Source organism: Mus musculus, chromosome 7 (assembly GCF_000001635.26).
Source record: "Mus musculus strain C57BL/6J chromosome 7, GRCm38.p6 C57BL/6J".
Classification (NCBI taxonomy): domain Eukaryota; kingdom Metazoa; phylum Chordata; class Mammalia; order Rodentia; family Muridae; genus Mus; species Mus musculus.
Genome location: NC_000073.6, coordinates 45,627,511 through 45,648,242, shown reverse-complemented (window position 1 = coordinate 45,648,242; position 20,732 = coordinate 45,627,511). Strand labels below are relative to the sequence as shown.

The window sequence follows — 20,732 nt, the reverse complement described above, 5'->3', positions numbered from 1 at the left end:
TCAAAACACAAAACAACACAAACACACACAGAGAAAATGGATTAAAAATTTAAAATTGACCACGTGGTAGAAGAAGTGAGTTTATGGAAAGCAATGAGCTCTACCTACCAATGGGTGTGGAATGTGAATTCTATCTCCAAATGATGTCAACACCGACCATCTCCACATCCACTGATTTCTGACCGACGTCTACACTTAAGATAAAGGATCATGTGTGGGAGCCCATGCATCCAATTTGAGCATGCTAGAAACTGAACCCTGACAGTGTTCAGTTTAAGGACAGACTGGGTGGGCTACATAGGGAGATTTAGTCTTGTAGGAGGAAGAGGAGGAGGAGGAAGAAGAAGGGAATGGAAGGAAACAAGATACCTTGCCCTCTGTGAAGATCGAGGGTGGCACGTGGATGAAAGCCTGAGGCCCTCAGGGACACTGAAGCCACTGGAGGGACTGAACATGGGAAGTGAGATAGCAGTGGCAAGGAGTACACCGTGCTCAAGCAAGCACTCATGCCAAGCCTGCACTAGCCTTCTAAGTGTCCACCTTCTAGAGAATCCCTGGGCCATCCGTCCCTACCTCTCCCCAGGCTGTCAGGGCTCCACACTGCTCTCCCTTCCCCCAAGGCTGACTGGCTGAGGATAGATGATGATAGTGGGCAGGAGACAGGAGTATGACTTGGTTGGAGACACTAGGGACAGGGAAATGGGTTACACAGCAGAGAGAGGACAGCTGTGCCTAGGGACAGACAGGGGAGAAGGAAGCAGCCAGAGGGCCAATCAGAGATGCCAGAGCGGTAGGTGGAGGTTAGCTGTAGGCAGGACCTCAGTAGCCAGAGTTAGGAAGAGACTGACAGGAGGTGAGCACAGCCAGATGCTGTCTTACAAAACAAGAACAAGGGGCTAGAGAGACAGCTTGCTGCTCTTCCAGGGTCTGTTGCAGTACCTGGTACCCAGCTCAGGCTTGAGTTAGAGGTTCCTCAAGCTTCCAAGGTACACATGTGGTGTGCCCGTACACCCACAAATAAAAATGTTAAAAATACAAGAAATAAGAAGGAAAATGTCTAGAGCCGGAAGAGGAAGCTCACTACACCCCGCTGTCCTGCAGGCCTGGGAACCCCCGAGTTAGCTTTCAGCTCATCCCAGGGCGTCAGGACAGCTCTGCCCATCTCCAGCCTGGGGCAGCCACCGCCTCTCTGCTCTCTTGCTCAGAGCACTGAACCTCATCAGCCTCTCGAGAGCCAGCTTCTTTCCACTGTGCCGTCCTCACCTACTCCCTTTCCTCTTCCAGAAAGTTCTCTACCAGCACCCCCTCACCCTTGGAGGCTCAGCTATTTCTCTGAGCTCTCTTCCACTCACCAGGGTTTCTGTCTCTTTCAGAAACCCTGATCTGTCATAGCTCCATGACCCCATGTGTCACAGCCACAGAAATGTCAGTCTGCGCTTGGATTGTGATCTGACCTTTACCAAAGTAGAAACTCAGGCTTTAGTTTTTCTTTAACTCTGAGGGCCCAGGTTAGGCACTGAGACATCTGATTGACAACTCACATATATACCTCTGTCCCTTTAACACTGGTCCCATCTTTCCCAATAACCTGATCTTAGCAGAAAAGGAAAATTAGACAAAATGTACTGTCAGGCTCAAAGGCATAGGAGATTGCCCATTTCTGGAGGTCTCACGTGTTCAGGCCCAGCTTCCCCCAAGTCCCCTGTCTCTTTCTTGTTTGTGACACAGAGTCTCATGTAACTCAGACTGGTCTCGAACTTTCTATATAGTTGAAATTGATCTTGGGCTGATTCTCCTGCCCCAGCTCTTCATGCCTATTGCCCTAAGTGTTAGGATTACAGGTGTGAGCTATACTTTCACACTTCAAAGTCCTGGGCTGCCATACAAGAAGTCCAGCGATCCAACTGGGGTCAGCCTTCCCCCCATCTCCATCATTGTACCAACATATCTGAAGGAGCCATGCCAGATATGCTCAGCCATCTGGGCTTAGGGATGAGTATATGTCCACCACTCCCCACCCCACCCCTACCCCCACCATCTTGTGGGCCTGCAGAGTCCAGTAAACCATAGCCACTTATGGTTACACTTTGAATACATATTGATCTGCACTGGCTCATGTGCAGCTGTTGGGTGCTACTGGAGAGGTCTGGAAACTTCAGGACTAGTAGGCCATTGGTGGATAGGTCTTAGGGGTTTCTCATCCTAGCTCCTCTTTCTCTTCTTCTCACCTACCCTTGCTTCCCATCCACCCTGAAGTGAAGTATCTGCTCCATATATTTGGCCACCATGGTGTTCCCCCCTCTCCTCCCCGCCCCCAGTCACATTGGGCCAAACAGGTTCTGAAAACCTGGGCAAATTAAGCCCCTCTCCCTACCTACTCTCTCTGGAGTATGCTGGTCACAGCTATGTGACAGGAACTGATGCAGCTCCTGTTCTGTGGGTTTGTTAATAGATGCAAATGTGAATGCAGCTGTCCAGTCTCATGAGCCTCGGGCCACACGCGAGATCCACAGTTTAATTCACTAGACAGTCATCCTTCCAGCGCGAGGTGGAGGCAGAGGCTCCCCCGGGAAACATTCTATCTCCTCTCCCCTTTTATCTATCTTCCCACCTCATGGCTCTGGGAAGCCCTTCAATAAGACATGAGAACTGGGTATAATGGCTCATGTCTGTAATCTCAGCACCCAGGAGGATGAAGCAGGAGGATTGTAACAAGTTTGAGGCCAGCTTGGCACTACATAGCAACACTTGCTCTCAAAAACAAAACAAAACAAAACAAAACAAAACCCCAAGAAAGCTAGATAAAATCACAGCTCTGAGGTGGGGGTGGGGCCATAAGTTCAAGGTCATAGGGAGTTTGTAGTCACCTCTCACTAGTAGCTTCTGGTCCTCTCACCTCTAACTAGAACTTGGGGGCCCACGGGGTGGGGGTGGGGGGCGGTCCTTCTACTCTTACCTGGTCCTTTCCTGACCTCAAACAGCACAAAGTTTCACATCCCCAGATGACAGGCAGCCACACAACCTGCAGGTCTCTGAGGGAGGCAGCAAGCTTGTATGCACTGGCCAGTAGCAAATGAACCCCCCAACCCCAACCACTGGGCCTGGGAGGGGCCATACAGAGGCCCCATAGGCAGGTCCAGGCACATAAGATATCAGCAGCAGCGGTGAGTCAGGAGGGGACGAGGGCATCAGTACTCTGTAGTTGGAGGGTCCCTGTGGATGCAGATGACCTCTCCTTAGACCCAAGGGTCTGTCACCAAGGATCTGGCAGCAGTTCCCAGAGCAGACTGCCACTGGGATCAGATAGGTCCGCAGAGAAGATGCTGGGGCCGGGAGGCCCAGAGCCCAGTGGTGGACCCCCACTCAAGGCCTCCAGCCAGTCCAAGGAATCAGTGAGGGCCCTTGGAGAAGGGGACAGGGAGCTTGTGGGGGACGGTAGTGAAGAAGAGAAGACGGAAGAGAAGCCTTCCGAGTCCGGGGAGGGAGACAGCAGGTCAAATGAGCCAGGGAAGTCCAAGGGCACGGGAGGCAGCAGGTCTGCAGGAGGAGTGTGAGCTTTAGGGGGATGGATTCTGCTCACTGCGCTGTTTCCAACCCACTTCTCCTTCGACGAGACCCTGGAGTTCCCAAGTTCAGTTCCTCCCCTAAATGTGGGAGCTAATCGCCTACCATCTGGCTCCACTTGGTCTTCCAGGATGTCATCGATGTTGCGGTTTGGAAGCAGCTGTGGATGAGCACACACCACGTGACCCTAGATCCTGCTTAGGTCTACCGCCCAATCCCCGAGCACTCCCAGCCCCTCATCCCTTTCCACCTGCGCCCTACGGATCGCTTCCTGCAGCTCCTCCTCCAGAGTCAGGCTAGCTGGAGGTGTCGGGAAAGGAGCTGGAGCTGGAGCTGGAACTGGAGCTGGAGTCGGAGTCGGAGCCAAAGCTGGAGAGGGAGTGGGAGCAGGAACAGAAGCCGGAGCGGGAGCTGCTCCCAGGGGATCCGTAGCTCCAGAAAACTTCAGCCTACGATTTGTCGCGCTTGCCTTCACCTAGAACCAGGAAAGGTGGGAGTTCAATATGCCCGGCACACCAAGCCTGACCCGGCCCTTCCTTGGCTTTACCCAATTCTTTCAAAACAAAACTATTTACTGGGTGTGCGTGAGCGCGCGTGTATGTATGTATGTATGTATGTATGTATGTATTATGTATGTATGTATGTGTGTGCACACATCAGAGGATAACTTTCAGAGTCATCTTATCTTTCATCTCATCTTGTGGCTGTACCTCCAGTAAGCTTGCTGCAAGCGCTCCTACTACACAAATAAGATTACAGCCCCCGCCCCTATCCTGTCATTGGTTTTTCTCCCTTAAACCACGCCCTCCCTGTATTCTCAACTACATCCTCAGACCAACCAATGATTGGCCACACCCTCAAGCTTTTGGTTGAGACCCGCCCCTTAGGTGCAAATCAGACCTCCTTTCCAACATTTCATTGGCTAATTTTCCCGATTTCTCTTTCTCTTCTCTTTATTGGTCCATGTGTACACAGCCCCGCCCTCACCGTGCTGGGTAGCCGAGTAGTTCCCAGCGCCTTGGGCTTGAGGCGGGGCCAGGGAGCAGCGGCCTCTTTGTCCTCTCGCCTGGGCTTCGGCCGTTCTCTGGGCGGGGTGCCACCACGCATGCGCTCCAGGAGCATCGCTTTGGTCCCGGACACCGGGAGTCCCCGCAGGCGCAGCTGCTGCCTAAGCTCTGAGACCTGAGTATGGGTTTGGGAGAGAAGGTGCTGAGCTCTGGGGAGGGATGACTAGGAAATCAAGAGGAGGAACCACAATCCAGACCGACTTTCCTAGGGCAGAGGCCTTGAGTTTGCGGGGTCTGGTGCCAGCCCTGAAGAGGGCCAGCCCTGGGACACTGCACACTAAACTCACCGTCAGCTCTTCCAGTTTAAGGGTCTGAAGTTCCAGCTTGTGTGAAGGGGGCGAGGGACTGGAGACTCCTGCTGAGGAAGGCTTCATCCTAGCGACAGGCATGAGGGGACGGAGTAAAGGACAGGGAGAAAGGTACTTAGGGACCTTAAAACGGGCCTCGGAAAAGCCAGGAAAATGAGGAATTCCGGACTTCCCGTGGAGCAAACACGGGGTGATTTTGTGGGTGTGGAAGATAGGAAAATGGGGTGTCTCTGCAGATCACGGGGAGCATGCACGGCCGGGGTCCCGGGGGAGGAGGTTCCAGGTCAAGCTTCTCTTCTTTGCACTGTAGGTTTGAGGGAGGAGAATGGGGCTTGAGTTTCTGGTCCCCTGGAGAAGGAAAATGAGAGTCCTACCGAGGATGTGGTCTCTGTGAATTCTTTTCCCAAAGAGGTGGGTCCGGGGGACCCAGGGTTGACCTCTCAACTTGCAGATTTGCCCTGGGCCCTTGTCTCTGTTCTGGAGGCATGTACAGGTGATATGTCAAGTTCCCCCTGACCTTAGGCTCCTTCCAATGTTGGGAGTTCTTGGGAGATTCCTGAAAGAGTGAGTAAGGCCAAGTTTCGTGGTTTGGTGGCTCACCACACCTGTCATCCTAGCTCCAGAGAGCCTGGGGCAGGATGGGGAGTTCAAAGACAACCTTGGCACATATAGTAAGTTTGTCTCAACAAACAAACAAACAAACAAAAAAAGCCAGGATGACGCTTCAGCGTGGTCACCACTTTCTTGGCCTGTAGGATGTGTAGTGTCAGCTTTAAGACACCACAAGGCAAGGCAAAGGAGAACCACACTTGGGCGCTTGTCCTCCTGTCTAAACTTACCTTCTTTGGAGCCCTCCAAGGACAATATGCTGGCTCAGGGGACAAGACGCCAGGGCTGACAAGGAAAGAGGCAGGAACAGTGGGCAAAGCTGGAGCCAGAGCTGGGCCTGAGGCTGAGATCCATGGATCTGAATCAGAGGCTGAAGAGATAGAGGAGGATCCTGAAGAGGCCAACAGACAGCTGGCTAGCTAGGGTGGAGAGATGCCAGGGGGAAAGGAGGGCTGGCCGAGAGCAGGAAGCAGAACCCAAACTGTCCCGCTGGGCTCCCTGGGTACCCAGACTTTCACATTTTTGAGAAAGGAAGAGCATTTTGTACTTAGTCTGCAAAGGGTCCGTTTGTTTAGGATCACAGATATCTAGCATATCCCTGGGACAGGACCGGGTGATATCTGTATCCCCTGACTCCAGGGAAAAGGACACGTCCAAAAGCTATATTCAGACACTGATTGTGGAAGAGGCTGGAATACCTGACTCCATCCAGGAAACGTTAGGGTATCTGGGGTGGGATAGCTGAGCAATAGGAAACAGAGCCCAGTGGGTGGGGGAAATGACAGGCTGGGGTTTCGCTCTCGCTCTCGTGGGGCTGGACATGCATGCTCTTTGGGGACTGAGGCCACCATCCCCTCCCCTTGGGGGCCCACACTTACTGCAGTCTTGATTCCGTCTGTGGATCCGAAGCTGCAGGACTAAGGAAGGAAAAGGGAGGTGGGACAGGGAAAGCGGGAAGGGAGTGTCCAGAGCCTGACTTGGCTGGTGGGTGGGAGCTGCAGTTGTTGGCGGGACACACGTGCCCAGCCCAGCCCCTTTACGTTCCCCGGGCCGGGCGGGTGGGCAGGCAGCCTGCTCCCTCTCCCTTCCCAGGGCCTCTTGCCTGCTCCTGCCAGCTAAGCATCTTGGGCCAGAGCCACTCCTGAGACTGTAAGCTAGCCAGCCTCAGCCGAGAGGCAACCATGCTCCTGGCTCCACCTGCCACTTCAGGAGTCTGTGACCACCCTGGCACAGTCGCCATCTTGCCAACCTGACTCATCAACCTCTCACTTCCTTTTATCCACGCACCCCTTTGCCCCTCGAATTCCCCACAGCCAGCACCCTGCAAACTAAACCCTGGAGCTCAAATCTCTCTGGACTCTAGTTTGCACTACAACTTTACATGACTTCCCACCCCAACTTACTCTTGCTGGCATGCACCCACAGGAATGTCACTCACATGTTCAAGACTTGACCCTCAGTTTGGGGGCAAAGAGTTTCCAGTGCACATTTCTGCTCCTCTCTGAGTGTTCAGAACTCTTTGCATTGGCAACAAATCCTGGCTAATGACATTTTCAAGGCTTGATAGCTCTTGGTCCCCCTGCCACACACACATGCACTTCAGGTCTCAGTTTGCTCCTCTGCTTTGCCTACAGGTCAGTTTAAGTCCTTTGCAACATATGCACTCTTGGGTGTCACCACCTATGGCTTAGCAAGCCATGTGCACATTCATCTACTACTCCACTCCATAGCACAAGTGACATTGTATGTGAACACCACTGGTCGATTCACGCATGCCAGAGAATCATGTTACTGGGACCCTGGGCCCTGGCTCCGGGACCCCTCCCCACATGCATAGAGACAAGCAACCTCTCACCAGAGCGGAACTTGGAACGGATGATTTGGGAGCGCTGGGAGGAGGCTGCCAGGGTCATTGCCAAGGCTGAGGTGGAGACCTGGACAGAGGAAGCCAGAGCCACCAGAGCGCGGCAGGGTCAAAGTGGATGACGGGAGGCTGCCATTGGGGGAATTTTGGAGACAGTGTGAAAGGTTAGAGACAAAAGTACTGGGCCAGATCAGCTCTTTTGGGGGATGACTGGTCTCTGGGCCCTTGGGTCTGAGAAAGGAGGGCTGGTCCTGAACCTCCGGGTGTGAGAGACACGGGCTGGGGCCTGGAGCCCTAGGACTGAAGAAAGGTTGCGGCCTGGAGTTCTGGCTGGAGGGAGAAGTACTTGGGCATGGACTGCTGTGTCTGTAGAAGGCTTTGGGCCTGGAGTTCTGAGTCGGAAGCAAAAGGGCTGGGTCTAAATCCCTGGATCTTGGCGGTACAGGAAGGACCTGCGTCATGGGCTCCTGCATCTAAGAGGGAGAGCATTGGAATCTGGAGTTCTGGGCCTTTGAAAGTGCAGGAAGCAGTCGTCTGGAGTCTGAACCCTGAAGGAGGAGGAGATTAAGGACGAGAACTGCATGCTGTTAGGGACTAGAATCGAAGATTCTAGGACAGACGGGAATCAAAGAATATGACAAGTGTCTGGGAAACATAGGGGTCCCTGAAACAGAATGGGTTGAGTGTCATGCACGGGGCTCTGTGGGAAAGATATTGGGACCAGAAGGGGGAACCAGAACGGAGAATGAAGGGTAAAATGAAAAAAAAAAATCCCCATATCTACCCCAGGGGCTTCTCACCAGGTAGGCTCCTCTCAGCTACTCAGCTGTGCCTTGAAGCGGGTGGAGTCTCCCGGATTAGGCTGGAGACCTTAGGCTCCACCCCACAAGCCTTGGGCCGCCCTCGACTCCCCTTTCTAGGGCGAGTGGGAGTCAAGAGAGCGAGCCTTGGATCAGAAGCCCTGCAAGGACCCAGAAAAGGGGCGGGACACACACGCCGTGAGGACCGGCCTGGCTCACTTCGAGGGTTCCCTTACTATCTCCTCCCCCGAGTCCCGAGCTGTGGGTTGGGTGGAGCGGTCACTGGCGACAGACAGGAGCAGGTGCAGAGAGAGGGACCCGGGTGAGCAACAGCGGCAGGTGGTCGTGTTCAGACCCTGCCGGCAGGTGCCACCTGTTGGTTCTTTTTTTCCTGACACAGCAGTAGGAGTCAAGTTCAGAGGAGGGGAAAGTTCAAACATGAGGCCCAGACTCCTAGTTCTAAAAAGGAAGGGGGCAGAAGTCAGGACTCTGGGTCTGAGGGTGGTGGACGGAGTCTTAGGCCTCTGGTATGGGAGAGGAGAGCTGAGGTTTGCATTCTTGGATCTGATGGAATAGGACTAGTACCCGAGAGGTGCTGGGTGTTGGAAGTCAGCGGTGTGCACAGTAGGCAGACAGCATCGGAAGGACTGGGGGGAGAAAGCTAAAGTTTGGACTTTGTAGGTAAGAGGGAGATGGTGATGACCTGTTCTCACTGGTAGTACATGGGGTCTGATATTCAGAAGAACATGGTCCAGGCTGTGTTCCGAGTTGTGTGACAGTGCTCAGTACTACAGGGTCACATTTCGTGCTAGAGGGCAAGCTGAGGCCATGGCTAGAAATATCTCCCCAAACTCGGCAGACGCCCAACGTTCCAAGCACAGTCCCTGGCACCTTAAAAAAAAATCTTTGCTAAGGCCCCCAAATCTTGACAAGTGAGGTCAATACCACAGATATTTTTATTACTTCTTGGCATTCACATCCCAAGCCCATCTTCCCACTGTCCCATCGTCTACCAACCCAACAACTCAAACTCTCAGCCGTCTACGCAGGGAAAACTACAACTCCCAAAATGCTCTACGCCCAGGCGGGCTCCCTTTTAAGAAGCGATGCAGTTTCAAGCTGCGCGCGTTCCTTTCTCATTGGTTTTCAAGGTGTCGAAGCCACCGGGGGTCCATGGCGATGATTGGCTGGCAGCTCCTGCTGTTCAAGATCCCAGAGGAGGCGACGGAGCCTGCGCAGTTCTCTATGCAATGCGTCATCTGTCACAGGGCCGGTGAGGCGCAGGCGTGAGCTGCCCAGGGGCAGGATGAGCGGAGGGTGCGAGGAAAAACTTTCAAAGATATCCCCTGTGAGTACGAGGAAAACCGAATTAAAAACTCAGCATGAGTGTGAGGTGGTCTATCTCCTTAAGTAAGAAACGATGAGACTGGGTTCCCTGTGTTTCAAAGGATGACGGGAATTTTAGCTAAAACGTGTGTGTGGGGAGGGGGGAGGAGGTGACACATAATCCCGGCACTCTGGAGGCAGAGGCAGGTGGATCTCTTTGAGTTCGAGGCCAGCCTGATCTACAGAGTTACAAGACAGCCAGGGCTACAGAGAGAAATCCTATCTTGAAAAGCCAAGAAAACTAGGGAAAAAAGGCCCATTACCAGGAAAATAGGGTCCCAGGTACCCTGGAACCTTGAGGATGGGCTGGGGAACCTTGGGAGATTTCTGAGGATTGAGAAACCTATCCCTCTGTTAGTTGGGTTAGGGCAAGAGATGTGGAGAGACGAGGCTAAGAGATTAAGTCTAAGTAAAAAAAACAATGAAATGTTTGAACTCTTCTTAACTTACTGAAGGGGACCGCAAAGTAAGCAAGCCCTGCTACTGTTATAATTGCAGCCAGTCTTTAAGCCCTTCAGAGAGGGCATCTGAACCCTGGGAACTGAAAGTGGGAAGGGCTGGGAACAGGGACTCTTAGGTCTCAAATAAAGAAGACATCTCAATGTTCGTTAGCCCGGATCTGCACACCTGTGTCCACAGCATCCCGCTCTGCAGGTGGTGGGTCCCAGGCTGGTGGGGGACCACGGCCAGGACCCAACTGGTAGTGGCTGAGGAGATGGTGGAGCTGAGCTGGAGTCAGGGTGGGGTAGTCAGTCCGTAAGCTGCTCCATGAAGCCTAGGGGAAGTCCCCAAGTTAGACGTCTGTGGTCACAGCTGGGTCCCATAGGGCAGGCCAGCCATCCCAGTTTCTTAGGAGGTTGAGGCAAGAGGATTCAAAGTACAAGGCCAGGTTGGGAAACATGGTGAAACTCTTATCTCAAAATTAAAAAGTAAAAAGGGGTCTTGGAGATGCAGGTCAGCGGCAGTGTTTGCCTGGCATATGCAACTCTCTGGGTTCAATCCCCAGTACTGTAATAAGATAGAAATCAGTGAAGTGAAGGGCCTGGGGTGAAGGCTTAGCAGTTAAGAACAATTGCTGCTCTTGCAGAGGACCCAGCTGAGAACTAGTTTGCTTCCCAGCACCTACGTGGCCTGTAAGTCCCATTTCAGAAGAGCTGCCCTCCACTTCTGGCACGTCATGGTCATGGTGCACATATATACACGTGCAGACAAAAGTAGAGGCCTAGTGTGCTCGTGACCACCTTTAGTCCCAGCAACTCAGAAGACAGGGGTAGGTGACTCATTTGTGAGCTCAAGGCCAGACTAGTGAATTCCAGGTCAACCAGAGCTACACAGCAAGACCAAACAAACAAACAAACAAATGTGAGCTACCTGATTCAGTTTTCTCATCTGAAGAAAACTATTGATAATCTACTTTGAATGGGGGGTGTTTGTTGACATTATCATCACCGTTCCCATCATGCAACCAACGAATGATAACCAGCATTTTCCTCTGTCTCAAACCAGAATTCTGACTCAACGCATCTAAGAAATGGAGCATAGAAAACTCTTTCTAGCAAGTTCGGAGTCAGAAGCATTCAGCATCCATGTTCAGTCACTCTTGACACCGACTTCTGCGGCTGCCAGTGGCCCGTCATGGTGTCTAAGTCATCTCACGGGCTGGAGATGACTCGGGGTCACAGAGAGGCTGAGTACACAGAGCCGGGATAGAGATTCAAAAGTCAAAGTCATACAAAGCCGACCAAGAGTCACCTTGAGCAGGGAGGTGCGGGGCACACATAGCAGGTTCACAGCAATGGAAAGTTTCCGGAAGAACTCAGTGGCAATGTCACCCAGCCCGGCCCCCTGAAGCCAATCCAACACAAGATCCAAGTTGGTTCTGATTTGGACGGCTCGAGACCATTGATAGAAAGGTCGGCCTTGACCTGTGTAGGAAGAAATGAGAGGCGTTGAATGAAGCTACTTCCCAGGCAAAGCCACCCAACGCTGAAGCCTGAAGCCTGGCTTATGTCTGCCTGGATTAGGTCTGGATAGCTCCTGGCTCCTCCCAACACAACCCTCACCTCGTTCCATCAGTGAGTTGAGAAGGGATGCATTGGAGAAGAAGAACAAATAGCCAAAAGTCTGGGACACGAGGTCGGGATGCAGCTCACACTGACTGGTCAGTTCTAGAGCTGCCTGGAACACACCCAGAGTAGGCCTGAGCCCAGGCGGCATGGCCTCCAGCTCTGCGCCAGGCCCTGGCAGCTCTGCTCCAGCTGTGAAAGGGTTACTGTCCAGGAGAGCTGGCAGTGTTGAATAAAGAGTCTGGGGGAGGAAACAGGCAACAACCAGAGAGTGACAATCAATAAAGACAATGGGGAATTCCATCAAGGGCTTCTGGGAAATGTAGTCCATTCTACACCATTCCCAGGTGGCTCCCTGATCAATCCCCCATTTCCTCGGTGAATTTCTAGCAGGTATTAGGCTCCCTGGAAGAATCTGTCCTGAGAAATGTTTTTAGTAAAGTTTCTTAGGTATTCTGAGAGCATCTCTTGTGCATTATGTAATCTGTAGTTCTCACAGAGAGGTAGCTCACGTAGGACAGGCCTCTGAACAAAAAAAAGGACCTTCTTCTTCGGTCAAGGAAACGTTTGAGCAGAATTTCCAAAGGAAATTAAAAGAATGGAGAGTCCAGAAGTAGGAGTTGGGTGGCAGCCAGCCAAGGGAAATTCGAGCAAGCCAAGGACAGGAAACGAAGGCGATGACAGAAAAAACGTCAGGGTCTACTTGTCAAGACCACACAAGAAGTAAACCCTTAGAGGAAAGGGTTTCACAAGCAGGGCCACTCCCGGGTCATTCACTTGGTATGTCCCTCTTATTTTACAGATAAGAGAATGCATTTACCAAAACCAAAACCCAACCTGCAAATAGGAAGGTCAAAGGTGGTAGAGGGGAAACCAAGCCCCACAAGAATACTCCAGTGAAAAAAAGAAAAGGACCAAGGATCAGAAAAGGGAAGTGAAGTCAGATGCAGGAAGTGGTATCAGCAAACACACAAAACTCAGCAGTCAACTTCACCAGTGTAAGCTTTAAAAAAAAAAAAAAAAGGTGACTGATACAGAGGAGATCAATTCAGTTGGACAAGACATAGGAGAGCCAAGACAGAAAAATGAGCCAGAAAGGAAGTGATGTCAGCCAAACAGGAAATAGTGTGATAAGAGCAAGGTGCTAGGGCGAAATGGGAAGTGACTCCTAGGAGAAGGAAGTGACGTCAGAGCAGCACAATGTCAGTTAGGTGGAAAGCGAGAGTATTTCAGGAGGGAAGCGTCACCTTGGTGAGGTAGTAGACCGACTGCTGGAAAGTACACATGATGACCTCATCCAGGAGGGCCAAGGCCTCATCACACAGTTCCAAGTCATTGCAGAGCTGTGGGTCCGAGGACAGGCCTGGGGATGAGAGGGGGAACACGCTGGCTGCTAGAGCCTAGGTTTCTAGGCTCAGGGTATGACAGCGGGACAGAGTGGGCCCGGGACCTCAGCTCACCCTCCTGGTCAGCCTCCTTCTCCATCTCTAGCACTTTCTCCTGTACAAAGCTCAACAGCTCTGTGGTGTTGGCCATCCATAGTATGAGTGGTCGCAGCTCCACAGACACAGCCTCAGGGGTCAGAGGCACCTCGGGAACTCCCTCTGGGTGGCTAAGGGAAGAAGGGGGGGGACCCTCAATACAAAGACCAGACTTCAAGGTCTGAGTTTTCCCCCACCCAACTCTGTGACTCTCCAGATCTGTACACCCCAGCTTTCTCTTACTTCTCTGGCTGGCGGTCTCCAATTTCTTTAATTTTTTCCTGTAGGACAGTAAGATAAAAATCCATGTGAGAGGCTGGGTGGAGGGGATCAAGGCTACGCAAATTAGTTTGCCTAAATGGACCTTTCTTGAGCACAAGCTGGTATACGCTCATACATGTGTCTCTGTGTGCGCACGCATGTTGCAGAGCTGGCTCCGTGTTTGCGTATGTGTGGGTGCACGGGTATGTGGAAGCCTGGTGTTGATGCTGGCATCTTCCTTGGTGACTCTGCTTTACTGAGGTAGAGGTTGTCCCTGTATTTGAACCTGTTAATTCCAGCTAGCTAGCTAGCCAGTTGGCTCCAGGGAAGGCTGTCCCGGCTCCCTGGGAGCTGGGATGACAGGTGGTCGCCATGTCTTCCTGGCTTTTACCTGGGTTCTCGGGCTTACAAGACAAGCACTTTATCCCTTAGTCATCTTCCCAGTTACACACACACACACACACACACACACACACACACACACACAGACACACACACACACACCACACACACAAAACACACAACACACGCACAGACACACACACACACACACACCACAGAAACACACACACACCTTTTTGTTCTTAAGACTTCTATTAGCATTGGCTCCCAATTTTGTGCCCGCCTCCTAGCCTTGTCTCCTCCAGTCACAAAATTCTGCCACACACATCCAGCTTCCGACCATTGACCTTTTATGGTGGTTTTATGTTTTTCTGTTTGGTTGATTTCTGCTGTTGGTTGTTTGTTTGCTTGTTTTAAAACATAGCTTCTTTCAAAAAAAATAAAATAAAAAATAATTAAAAACCATAGCTTCTCTGTGTAGCCCTGGCTGTCCTGAAACCCACTCTGTAGACCAGGCTGGTCTTGAACTCCCAGAGCTCCACCTGCCTCTGCCTCCTGAGTGCTGGGATTAAAGGCGATGGGCCACCACCACCTGGTGCCTTTTAGCTGCTTCTTTTGAGACAGTGTCTAACTAAGTTGCCCAGGCACGAGTCTTAACCTTTCTCTGTCTTTTGAGCTTGTAATCCTCCTGTCTCACCCTCGTTTGTGGGTGGGATGACAGGTCTGTACCACCAGGCATAGTCCTCCCATTCCAACCCTACAGTCCCAAGTAATATATTCACTTCCTTCTCTTCTGCTCAAATGGAGTTTCTTCTTACTACCAAGAAAGTCTCTGACCCCTCTAGGACCTCACTCAATGAGACTGTCCCCTCTCTGGATTATTTCTTCCAGTCACTTATAGAGCGTCGACGGATCCTCCTGGGGGGGGTGGGGGTTGTTCATTTTACGGTTCCAAGTTCCATGTCCAAAGAGCTGGCCAACTCAAGCCCCACAATGGTCCCTCCTAGCTTCTCTAGCTTCCGGCCAGTGGCACCTCCTCCCACAGTCCAGAGTGGTTTTCCTCCATGATTCCACAGCTCCAAAGGCAGAGGCAGGGAGATCTCAAGTTCAAGGTCAGCCTGGGCAACTGAGTGAAACCTTTTAAAACTAAAAAGAGGGCTGGGATGTGGCTTAGCAGTGCAGTTCCTCTCTAGAATCCCTGAGTGACAGGCTCGGCTTAGCACTAGAATCCATCAGTGAGGGACTTGGAAAGTGTCTCAGCAGTAGAGCACCTGCCTGGCAAACGAAGAGATCTGGGTTCCATCCTACGTACTACTAAACAAATCTAGACATCTAAAAATAGTTACTTCTTGAGGCACAGTGGATGGATCCACTGTCCCTGAACCCTATATGTGTTTTAGCTCAGCCCATCTCAAAGGATAATGGGAAAAAACAGTTTCTTCTTGCCTGAGGCTTGAACAGGGAGCTAGCTGGTTGAGGTAGAAGAGAAACTGTGGAAAACTTATAGGAGAGGGCAGGAATATGGCAGAAAGGACCTGTGACGCAGGTGGGTGGTGGAAAAGAGAGGGGGCAACCGGAAGACTTGTAGGACAAGGGGGTGCTCACCCAAACGGCTTCTTTGATGAGCCGGGCCAGGCGGCCCAGCAAGCGAGGCAGGTGGCCCAGCTCCAGCTCCCTCGCAGAATGCTGCACACACAGTGCCAGCAGAGTGGCTGGCCCGAGCGGGGGCAGGTCCCCTGCTCCCGAGGCTGCAGCTCGCACGATCTCGCCCAACAGCGCCTCTTCCTCTCGTGGTCTGAACCGCAGCACCGGCTCGCGGCCATCCAGGTAGGCGGCCAGCGCCTCGCCGCGCTCCTGCAGGCCACGGCCACACAAACGACAAGAAAAGGCCCAGCCCGGTCCGGGTGGCGCGGCCCCGGGGCGCGCTGGCAGCCAAGATGGCCGAGCGGGCCCAGAACCCCCGGAGCGGGGGTCCTTGTACATGAACAGGAAATGCTCTCCTAGGCCTAACAGGTCTCCGGGGTGCAGCTCTGCCTCCCGCAGCAAAAGACAGCCATTGTGTGTGACGGGGGCGCCCCGGGATGGGCGCACCATGGCCGGGGGCTCAGGGCCCGCGCGCACCGTGCAATGTCGAGGCAGGATGTCTGGGGCGTTGAGGAAGGTGTCCACATATGGGGCTGGGGATCCCCCGCGGGACGAGGAGGGCCCACCCCGGCCGAACACGTGCTGCTCTCGTGTCATGACATACACCACGAAGTCCTAGAGTGAAGCAGAAGTTGCTGCTGCGGGAATGGATGCGTCCAAACAGCATCCATCATCCACACTAGACTTTCACCCCACATCGCCTCCAAATGTTGATAACCTCCAGGATATCTCCTGGGTTCTCAAGGGGCTCTTTGAGCATCCTTTGCCAAAACAATTTGTGGTTCCCTCCTATTGGTGGTGATGGTTGGGGGGGGGGGGTTATGGGGAAGGGCAGCACCATAGGATTCATGTAGAGGTCAAAAGGTAACTTGTGAATCGGTTTTCTCCTTCTACCATGTGGGCTCTGGGGATATAACTCCGGCCCATTTGCATGGCCTCTACTGGAGAGAGAGAGAGAGAGAGAGAGAGAGAGAGAGAGAGAGAGAGAGAGAGATATTTCCAAATAGTGTTCTCCTGTCAATCGCTTTCTCAACCCTTTTGAATGAACTGTTCAGTTCCTTTAGTGGACTCTTCTGTACCATGCAGTCCCAAGGACAGAGGCTTCCACAGACATCCAACCGCCTTCCTAAAATGCTCTGCACCATCACCCTAGAGCCCCACTTGTCAATTCTCCAGTGTATTTTCCTATCCGGTGACAGTTTGTCTTGGAATCATCCCAAAGCAAGCAATGAATGGATGTCTTCATGGACACACCCCAAGGACCAAGGGGATCCCGTTATCTCCACCCAATGAGTGTGCACTTCCAAGGAGAGCCCCCCTCTACAACAGACTGTCTACAGTCGACTCATCCTTGACTCAGGATGGAGTTCAAAGATTCCCCCTGTCAATTAATGGAAGCTCTCAATATCCCCATCCCAAAGTAGCTATCCAGAGACCTCCACAGAGACAGCAGCTCTTTTAGAAATGTTTATAGATGCTTCAAAGAGAGCCCCTTTCTACATGCCGTATTTGAGCCACTGAATGGAAAGATAAACTGCAGAAGACCCTGGTCTAAAAGTGGGCTCGCCTCCATCTTTAAAAATGGATACACCACCTGATGCCCTTTCTAACATAAACCTACTGCTTGTGTTTTAGTGACACTCGAATATGTAATACACAGAAACATGGCCGATGGTGCAGCTATGCCGTGCCAGCTACTCGGGAGGCTGATGCAGCAGGATCTGCCCCGATCTCCTGTATCTACATAAAACGGCTGCAAGAACGATTCCGAAGTCCACTGCCTGTCTAGAGCCCAGCAATGAGGGTTGGGAGCTTTGCTCCCGGATAAAGCACCTGCTTAGCTCATGTGAGGGCCTGGGTTCAATCCTCAAAACTACAAACAAAAAAATGCACTCAGGTTTCAGTGCCTCCTGGCCTCCATAAACAAGCGGTCAGGTGGTTCCCACGTGAACCTTTATAGATGGATTAGTCTATTTCTCCCATCAAGAAAGCCGCCATTTCCAGAACAAGGATCTAGGTACCAAACAAAGATTTCCCTGACCTAGGACACAGACTTTCCTTCAAGAAACGGATGTTAGCTAGGGATGTCCTTCTGACAATGGGCTGGCCTCTGACCAAGACCATGTTTTCTTCCAACTCTGAATGGAAGGAAACATTCACTGTAACCCGCCCCCCTCCCCCTGCCCCCAAATGGGATCTTTGCATCTGCACTCCACCTCAGCTCCCACCGTGCTGCTTCCTACTTGGGAACCCTGTGGGAACGGCCATTATACTGGAGAGGGCCTCATCCCAGGGCATTCTGGGTGTTGTAGTTTCTTCTGATGTGGCTCTATGAGTAGGGGAGATAGTGCTAACCTGAGCATCCTGGTAGCCCTGGAGCAGAAGGAAGTAGGGACGGTTGCTGGGTGCCTGAATGAGGCACTGAGTCAACTGATCGAAGTCTCCAGGGTCCGTTGGTACCATCTGAGCATCAGCTGCCCCTGGGGCCATGCTAAGGGCCTGCTGCCTGCGTTCCTGCTGCCTTCGCCTCCGCCCCTGTAGACTCAGCTCAGACACGCTTCGACGCAGAGACAAATTTTCAGATCGCTCCTTGCCCCCGGACCCAGTGGGGGTCCCGGATCCTGATCCTGGACCAGGACTGGCCAGAGCTGCCCCGCCAGATGCTGCCCGAGACCTATTCTTCTGGGTCCGCCAAGATGGGGCGTTTGTGCCTGTGGGGAGATGAGGAACACAGACTGTTAACTCTGGACATTGGTTTTGCCTGACTCCAACTTGGCGTTGTCAGCTGAGAAATGCATTCTTTTAACATGCATTTAGGAGCAATCACTGTGTGTCAGCGACTGGCCCAGGCAATAACAGTGAGAACTGCCGCTGGGGAGATGCAAACAATAATTTCTTCCTAACAATGTTTTCTAGAAGTCCATAGACTCACAGAAAGTTCCCTACTGAAAGAGGCTTAACGAATAAACATGTTTTTCCACTAAAAGAGGAAAAAAGATTCCACTTCATCTGTCCGTGGACACCAGAGATAAAAAATGTGTGGCTCGAAATGTGTGCTCAGAAAGGCGTTTTTTTTTTCCCTTGAGAGAGAAGAGACGACAGTAATTGTCATTCTTTTGAGTGGTTATTGGTGTTTAGCCTGCATCTATATCTACGGGAAGATGTCAGATCCCCTAGTAGCGGAGTTAAGGACAGTTGTGAGTTGCCATGTGGGTGCTGGGAACTGAACCAGGGTCCTGTGAAAGAGCAAGCCAGCGCTCTTTACCGCTGAACCAACTCTCTAGCCCTCCCTATTCTCTATTAAGTATGTGCTATGCCATTTATATACGTTATTCCACTGAACCTTCACCTAGAACTCCAACCCTGTCTTGGTTAAAATAAAATAAGCTATACCACAAAGGTAAAGTAATAAAAGATATATCATGTAGGTTAACACCCCTTAACCATGCTACCTACTGCCCTTATCAGACCCGGCCTGTAAGTTCCGCCCCAGAATGGCACCACCAGTTTTGTCCTGCTGGCTCCGCTCCCCTCCAATTACACCCCACTCCAGCACATCCAGTCCAGAGTCTTCCCACTCTGTGTGCCCTGCCACCAGAACCTCCCAGAGCCCTCCCTCATCACCTCTCACCCAGGTCCCTGCCTTTTATCATGCAGGCCCCGCCTCCTCTCCCTGTAAGCCACGTCCCCATCACCTCCCGCCCAGGGTCCAGTCATCTTACTGCCCCCTAAGTCCCGCCCCAAGTCTCTGTGCCCTTCCCTGGCTGACCGTCTGCATCCGCAGCCCCGAAGGCCTCCTGCTCCAGCCGTCGAGCCTCCTCGCGGCCGCGCAGCTCAAAGCGCCGCGCCCAGCCCGGACGGGCGCGCCACAGGTCCTGCACCAGCAGAGGGCGCTCCGCGTCGGCCAACACCCGCAGGTGCTCGGCACGCCACTCGCCTCCGCCCACGCCGACCGCGGGCCGGCCCAGAGCGTCGCAAAGCGCGTAGGCGTCCACGCAGCCGCTGTCGCCCGCTCCGCGGCCGCCCGTCAGCCCGTAGCGCTCCAGCGCCTCCGCCACCAGCTCGCGCGCGGTGGATCGCTCCGTAGCCAGCACGCTCTTGTAGTTGGCGCCCGACGCCAGCCCAGAAGCGAAGATCTTGAGCACTCCCGGGGGCACCGCGGCACGCGTGGGCAACGGGGGCTCCGGAGCTACACCCGCCGCCAGTTCAGGCAGCTTCTTCTCGCTGGCCCAGCGCTGCGCGCCCCCAGGCGTGCCAGGACCCCCGGCGCCGCCGGCCCCTGAGCCCCGAAACAGCTGCGAGATGCGCTTGGCTCGGCTGCCCGACGCTCCCCCCGCCGCCTTCACCGCACCTACGCGCCGCAGCTCCACGTGCGGCGGCGGCGGCGGCGGCGGCAGGGGCTCGCTGCTTCGGCTCCCCGTGTCGGAGGACGAGGACCTGAGGAGAAAGAAGTGGGCAGAGAGGACACAGAAGAGAGAATCAGAGACAGAGACACAGAGAGAGACAGAGACACAGAGAGACACCCAGAGATAGTGCCCAGAAAGAGGGGCCAAAGACACAGAGAAACCGAGAAAGGGGGAGGGACAGAAACTCAAGAGTCAGAGACAAAGAACCAAAGAAAAGGGACAAAGGGATGGGAGCAGAAAACCAAGATGGTGGTGTGCGGTGGGAAGAATGGAGATAAGAGAGATAGGTAATAAAATTAATAAAGATATGACCCTTGGTAAGAAATAGGTGAACAGAGAGAGGGGATGTGTACTGCGTTCCATCCCAGTGCCCACTTCTTCTCTCCCTGTGCCTCGACGTCACTGTGTTCCACTGTCACCCCCCAGCTCGCTTGTCTATTTAGGACAGGAACCACTGCCCACTTTTGTAGGGTCGCTGGCATGACCCAGTGATAAACAGGGACAAATGGCAGGCATACCATAGAGGTTGACCACTTACTTGACAGAGGCAGCGCTGGGCCAGCGCCGCCCCAGTTTGGCGAGCTGTTTCCTTGGGGAATTGATCCACAGGCCCACTGGAAGATGGAGCTTCCCGAAGCGGGGGCTTCCGCCCTCCTTTCGTTCACCAGATAGCATGGCCCTAAGGGAAGAGGGGAAGGCCCCAAGTCCTAAGGCCACAGTCGGGTGGGGTGGGGTAGAGTGGGGAGCTACGGAAGAGAGAATCAGTTCTGGTTCCTGAATCCCAGGGAGTAAGAGGGGCAAAGAAATGAGCTCCTAGGTCCCAGGATGGGTGGAGTCACTGTTGTGGCTCTTACCCTGCTTCGGGTCCCGTAGCACCCGGAGGCCCTGGTGCTGTTGGCCTCCGTTAAGTCCCAGTCCCTCTGTAAAGTGTTTT

General features: G+C 53.0%; 2 protein-coding genes and 1 long non-coding RNA gene across 7 annotated transcripts; 1 reads left to right on the top strand and 2 right to left on the bottom strand.

The window, feature by feature from the left end:
* Nucleotides 1–35: 35 nt before the first annotated feature.
* Mamstr (MEF2 activating motif and SAP domain containing transcriptional regulator) lies at nt 36–9,051 on the bottom strand. Of its 5 annotated transcripts, NM_172418.2 has the most exons (10): nt 8,213–8,266; nt 7,404–7,541; nt 6,427–6,465; nt 5,779–5,918; nt 5,314–5,495; nt 4,919–5,006; nt 4,552–4,746; nt 3,815–4,039; nt 3,670–3,724; nt 2,475–3,537 (listed from the first exon to the last, which is right to left on the bottom strand). In NM_172418.2, exons 2-10 carry the CDS (start codon nt 7,459–7,461, stop codon nt 3,254–3,256), a joined length of 1,266 nt encoding a protein of 421 aa, NP_766006.2. In that variant the 5' UTR covers nt 7,462–7,541; nt 8,213–8,266; the 3' UTR covers nt 2,475–3,253. The 5 variants fall into 5 exon arrangements, with proteins under 5 accessions (XP_006541298.1, XP_006541297.1, XP_006541296.1 ...); XM_006541234.3 differs by having other exon boundaries at nt 37–3,537; nt 7,404–9,051; XM_006541233.3 differs by having other exon boundaries at nt 37–3,724; nt 8,213–9,051.
* Nucleotides 9,052–9,150: 99 nt separating this feature from the next.
* Nucleotides 9,151–20,706, bottom strand: Rasip1 (Ras interacting protein 1). The gene is made up of 12 exons (NM_028544.1): nt 20,653–20,706; nt 20,337–20,477; nt 19,162–19,829; nt 17,748–18,103; nt 15,354–16,007; nt 13,389–13,426; nt 13,125–13,276; nt 12,912–13,027; nt 11,662–11,905; nt 11,351–11,523; nt 10,226–10,373; nt 9,151–9,558 (listed from the first exon to the last, which is right to left on the bottom strand). Exons 2-12 carry the CDS (start codon nt 20,471–20,473, stop codon nt 9,359–9,361), a joined length of 2,886 nt encoding a protein of 961 aa, NP_082820.1. The 5' UTR covers nt 20,474–20,477; nt 20,653–20,706; the 3' UTR covers nt 9,151–9,358.
* A030001D20Rik (RIKEN cDNA A030001D20 gene) lies at nt 9,485–12,671 on the top strand. Its single transcript, NR_152217.1, has 2 exons — nt 9,485–9,560; nt 11,105–12,671. It is a non-coding gene; the product is annotated as an RIKEN cDNA A030001D20 gene (long non-coding RNA).
* Nucleotides 20,707–20,732: the final 26 nt, after the last annotated feature.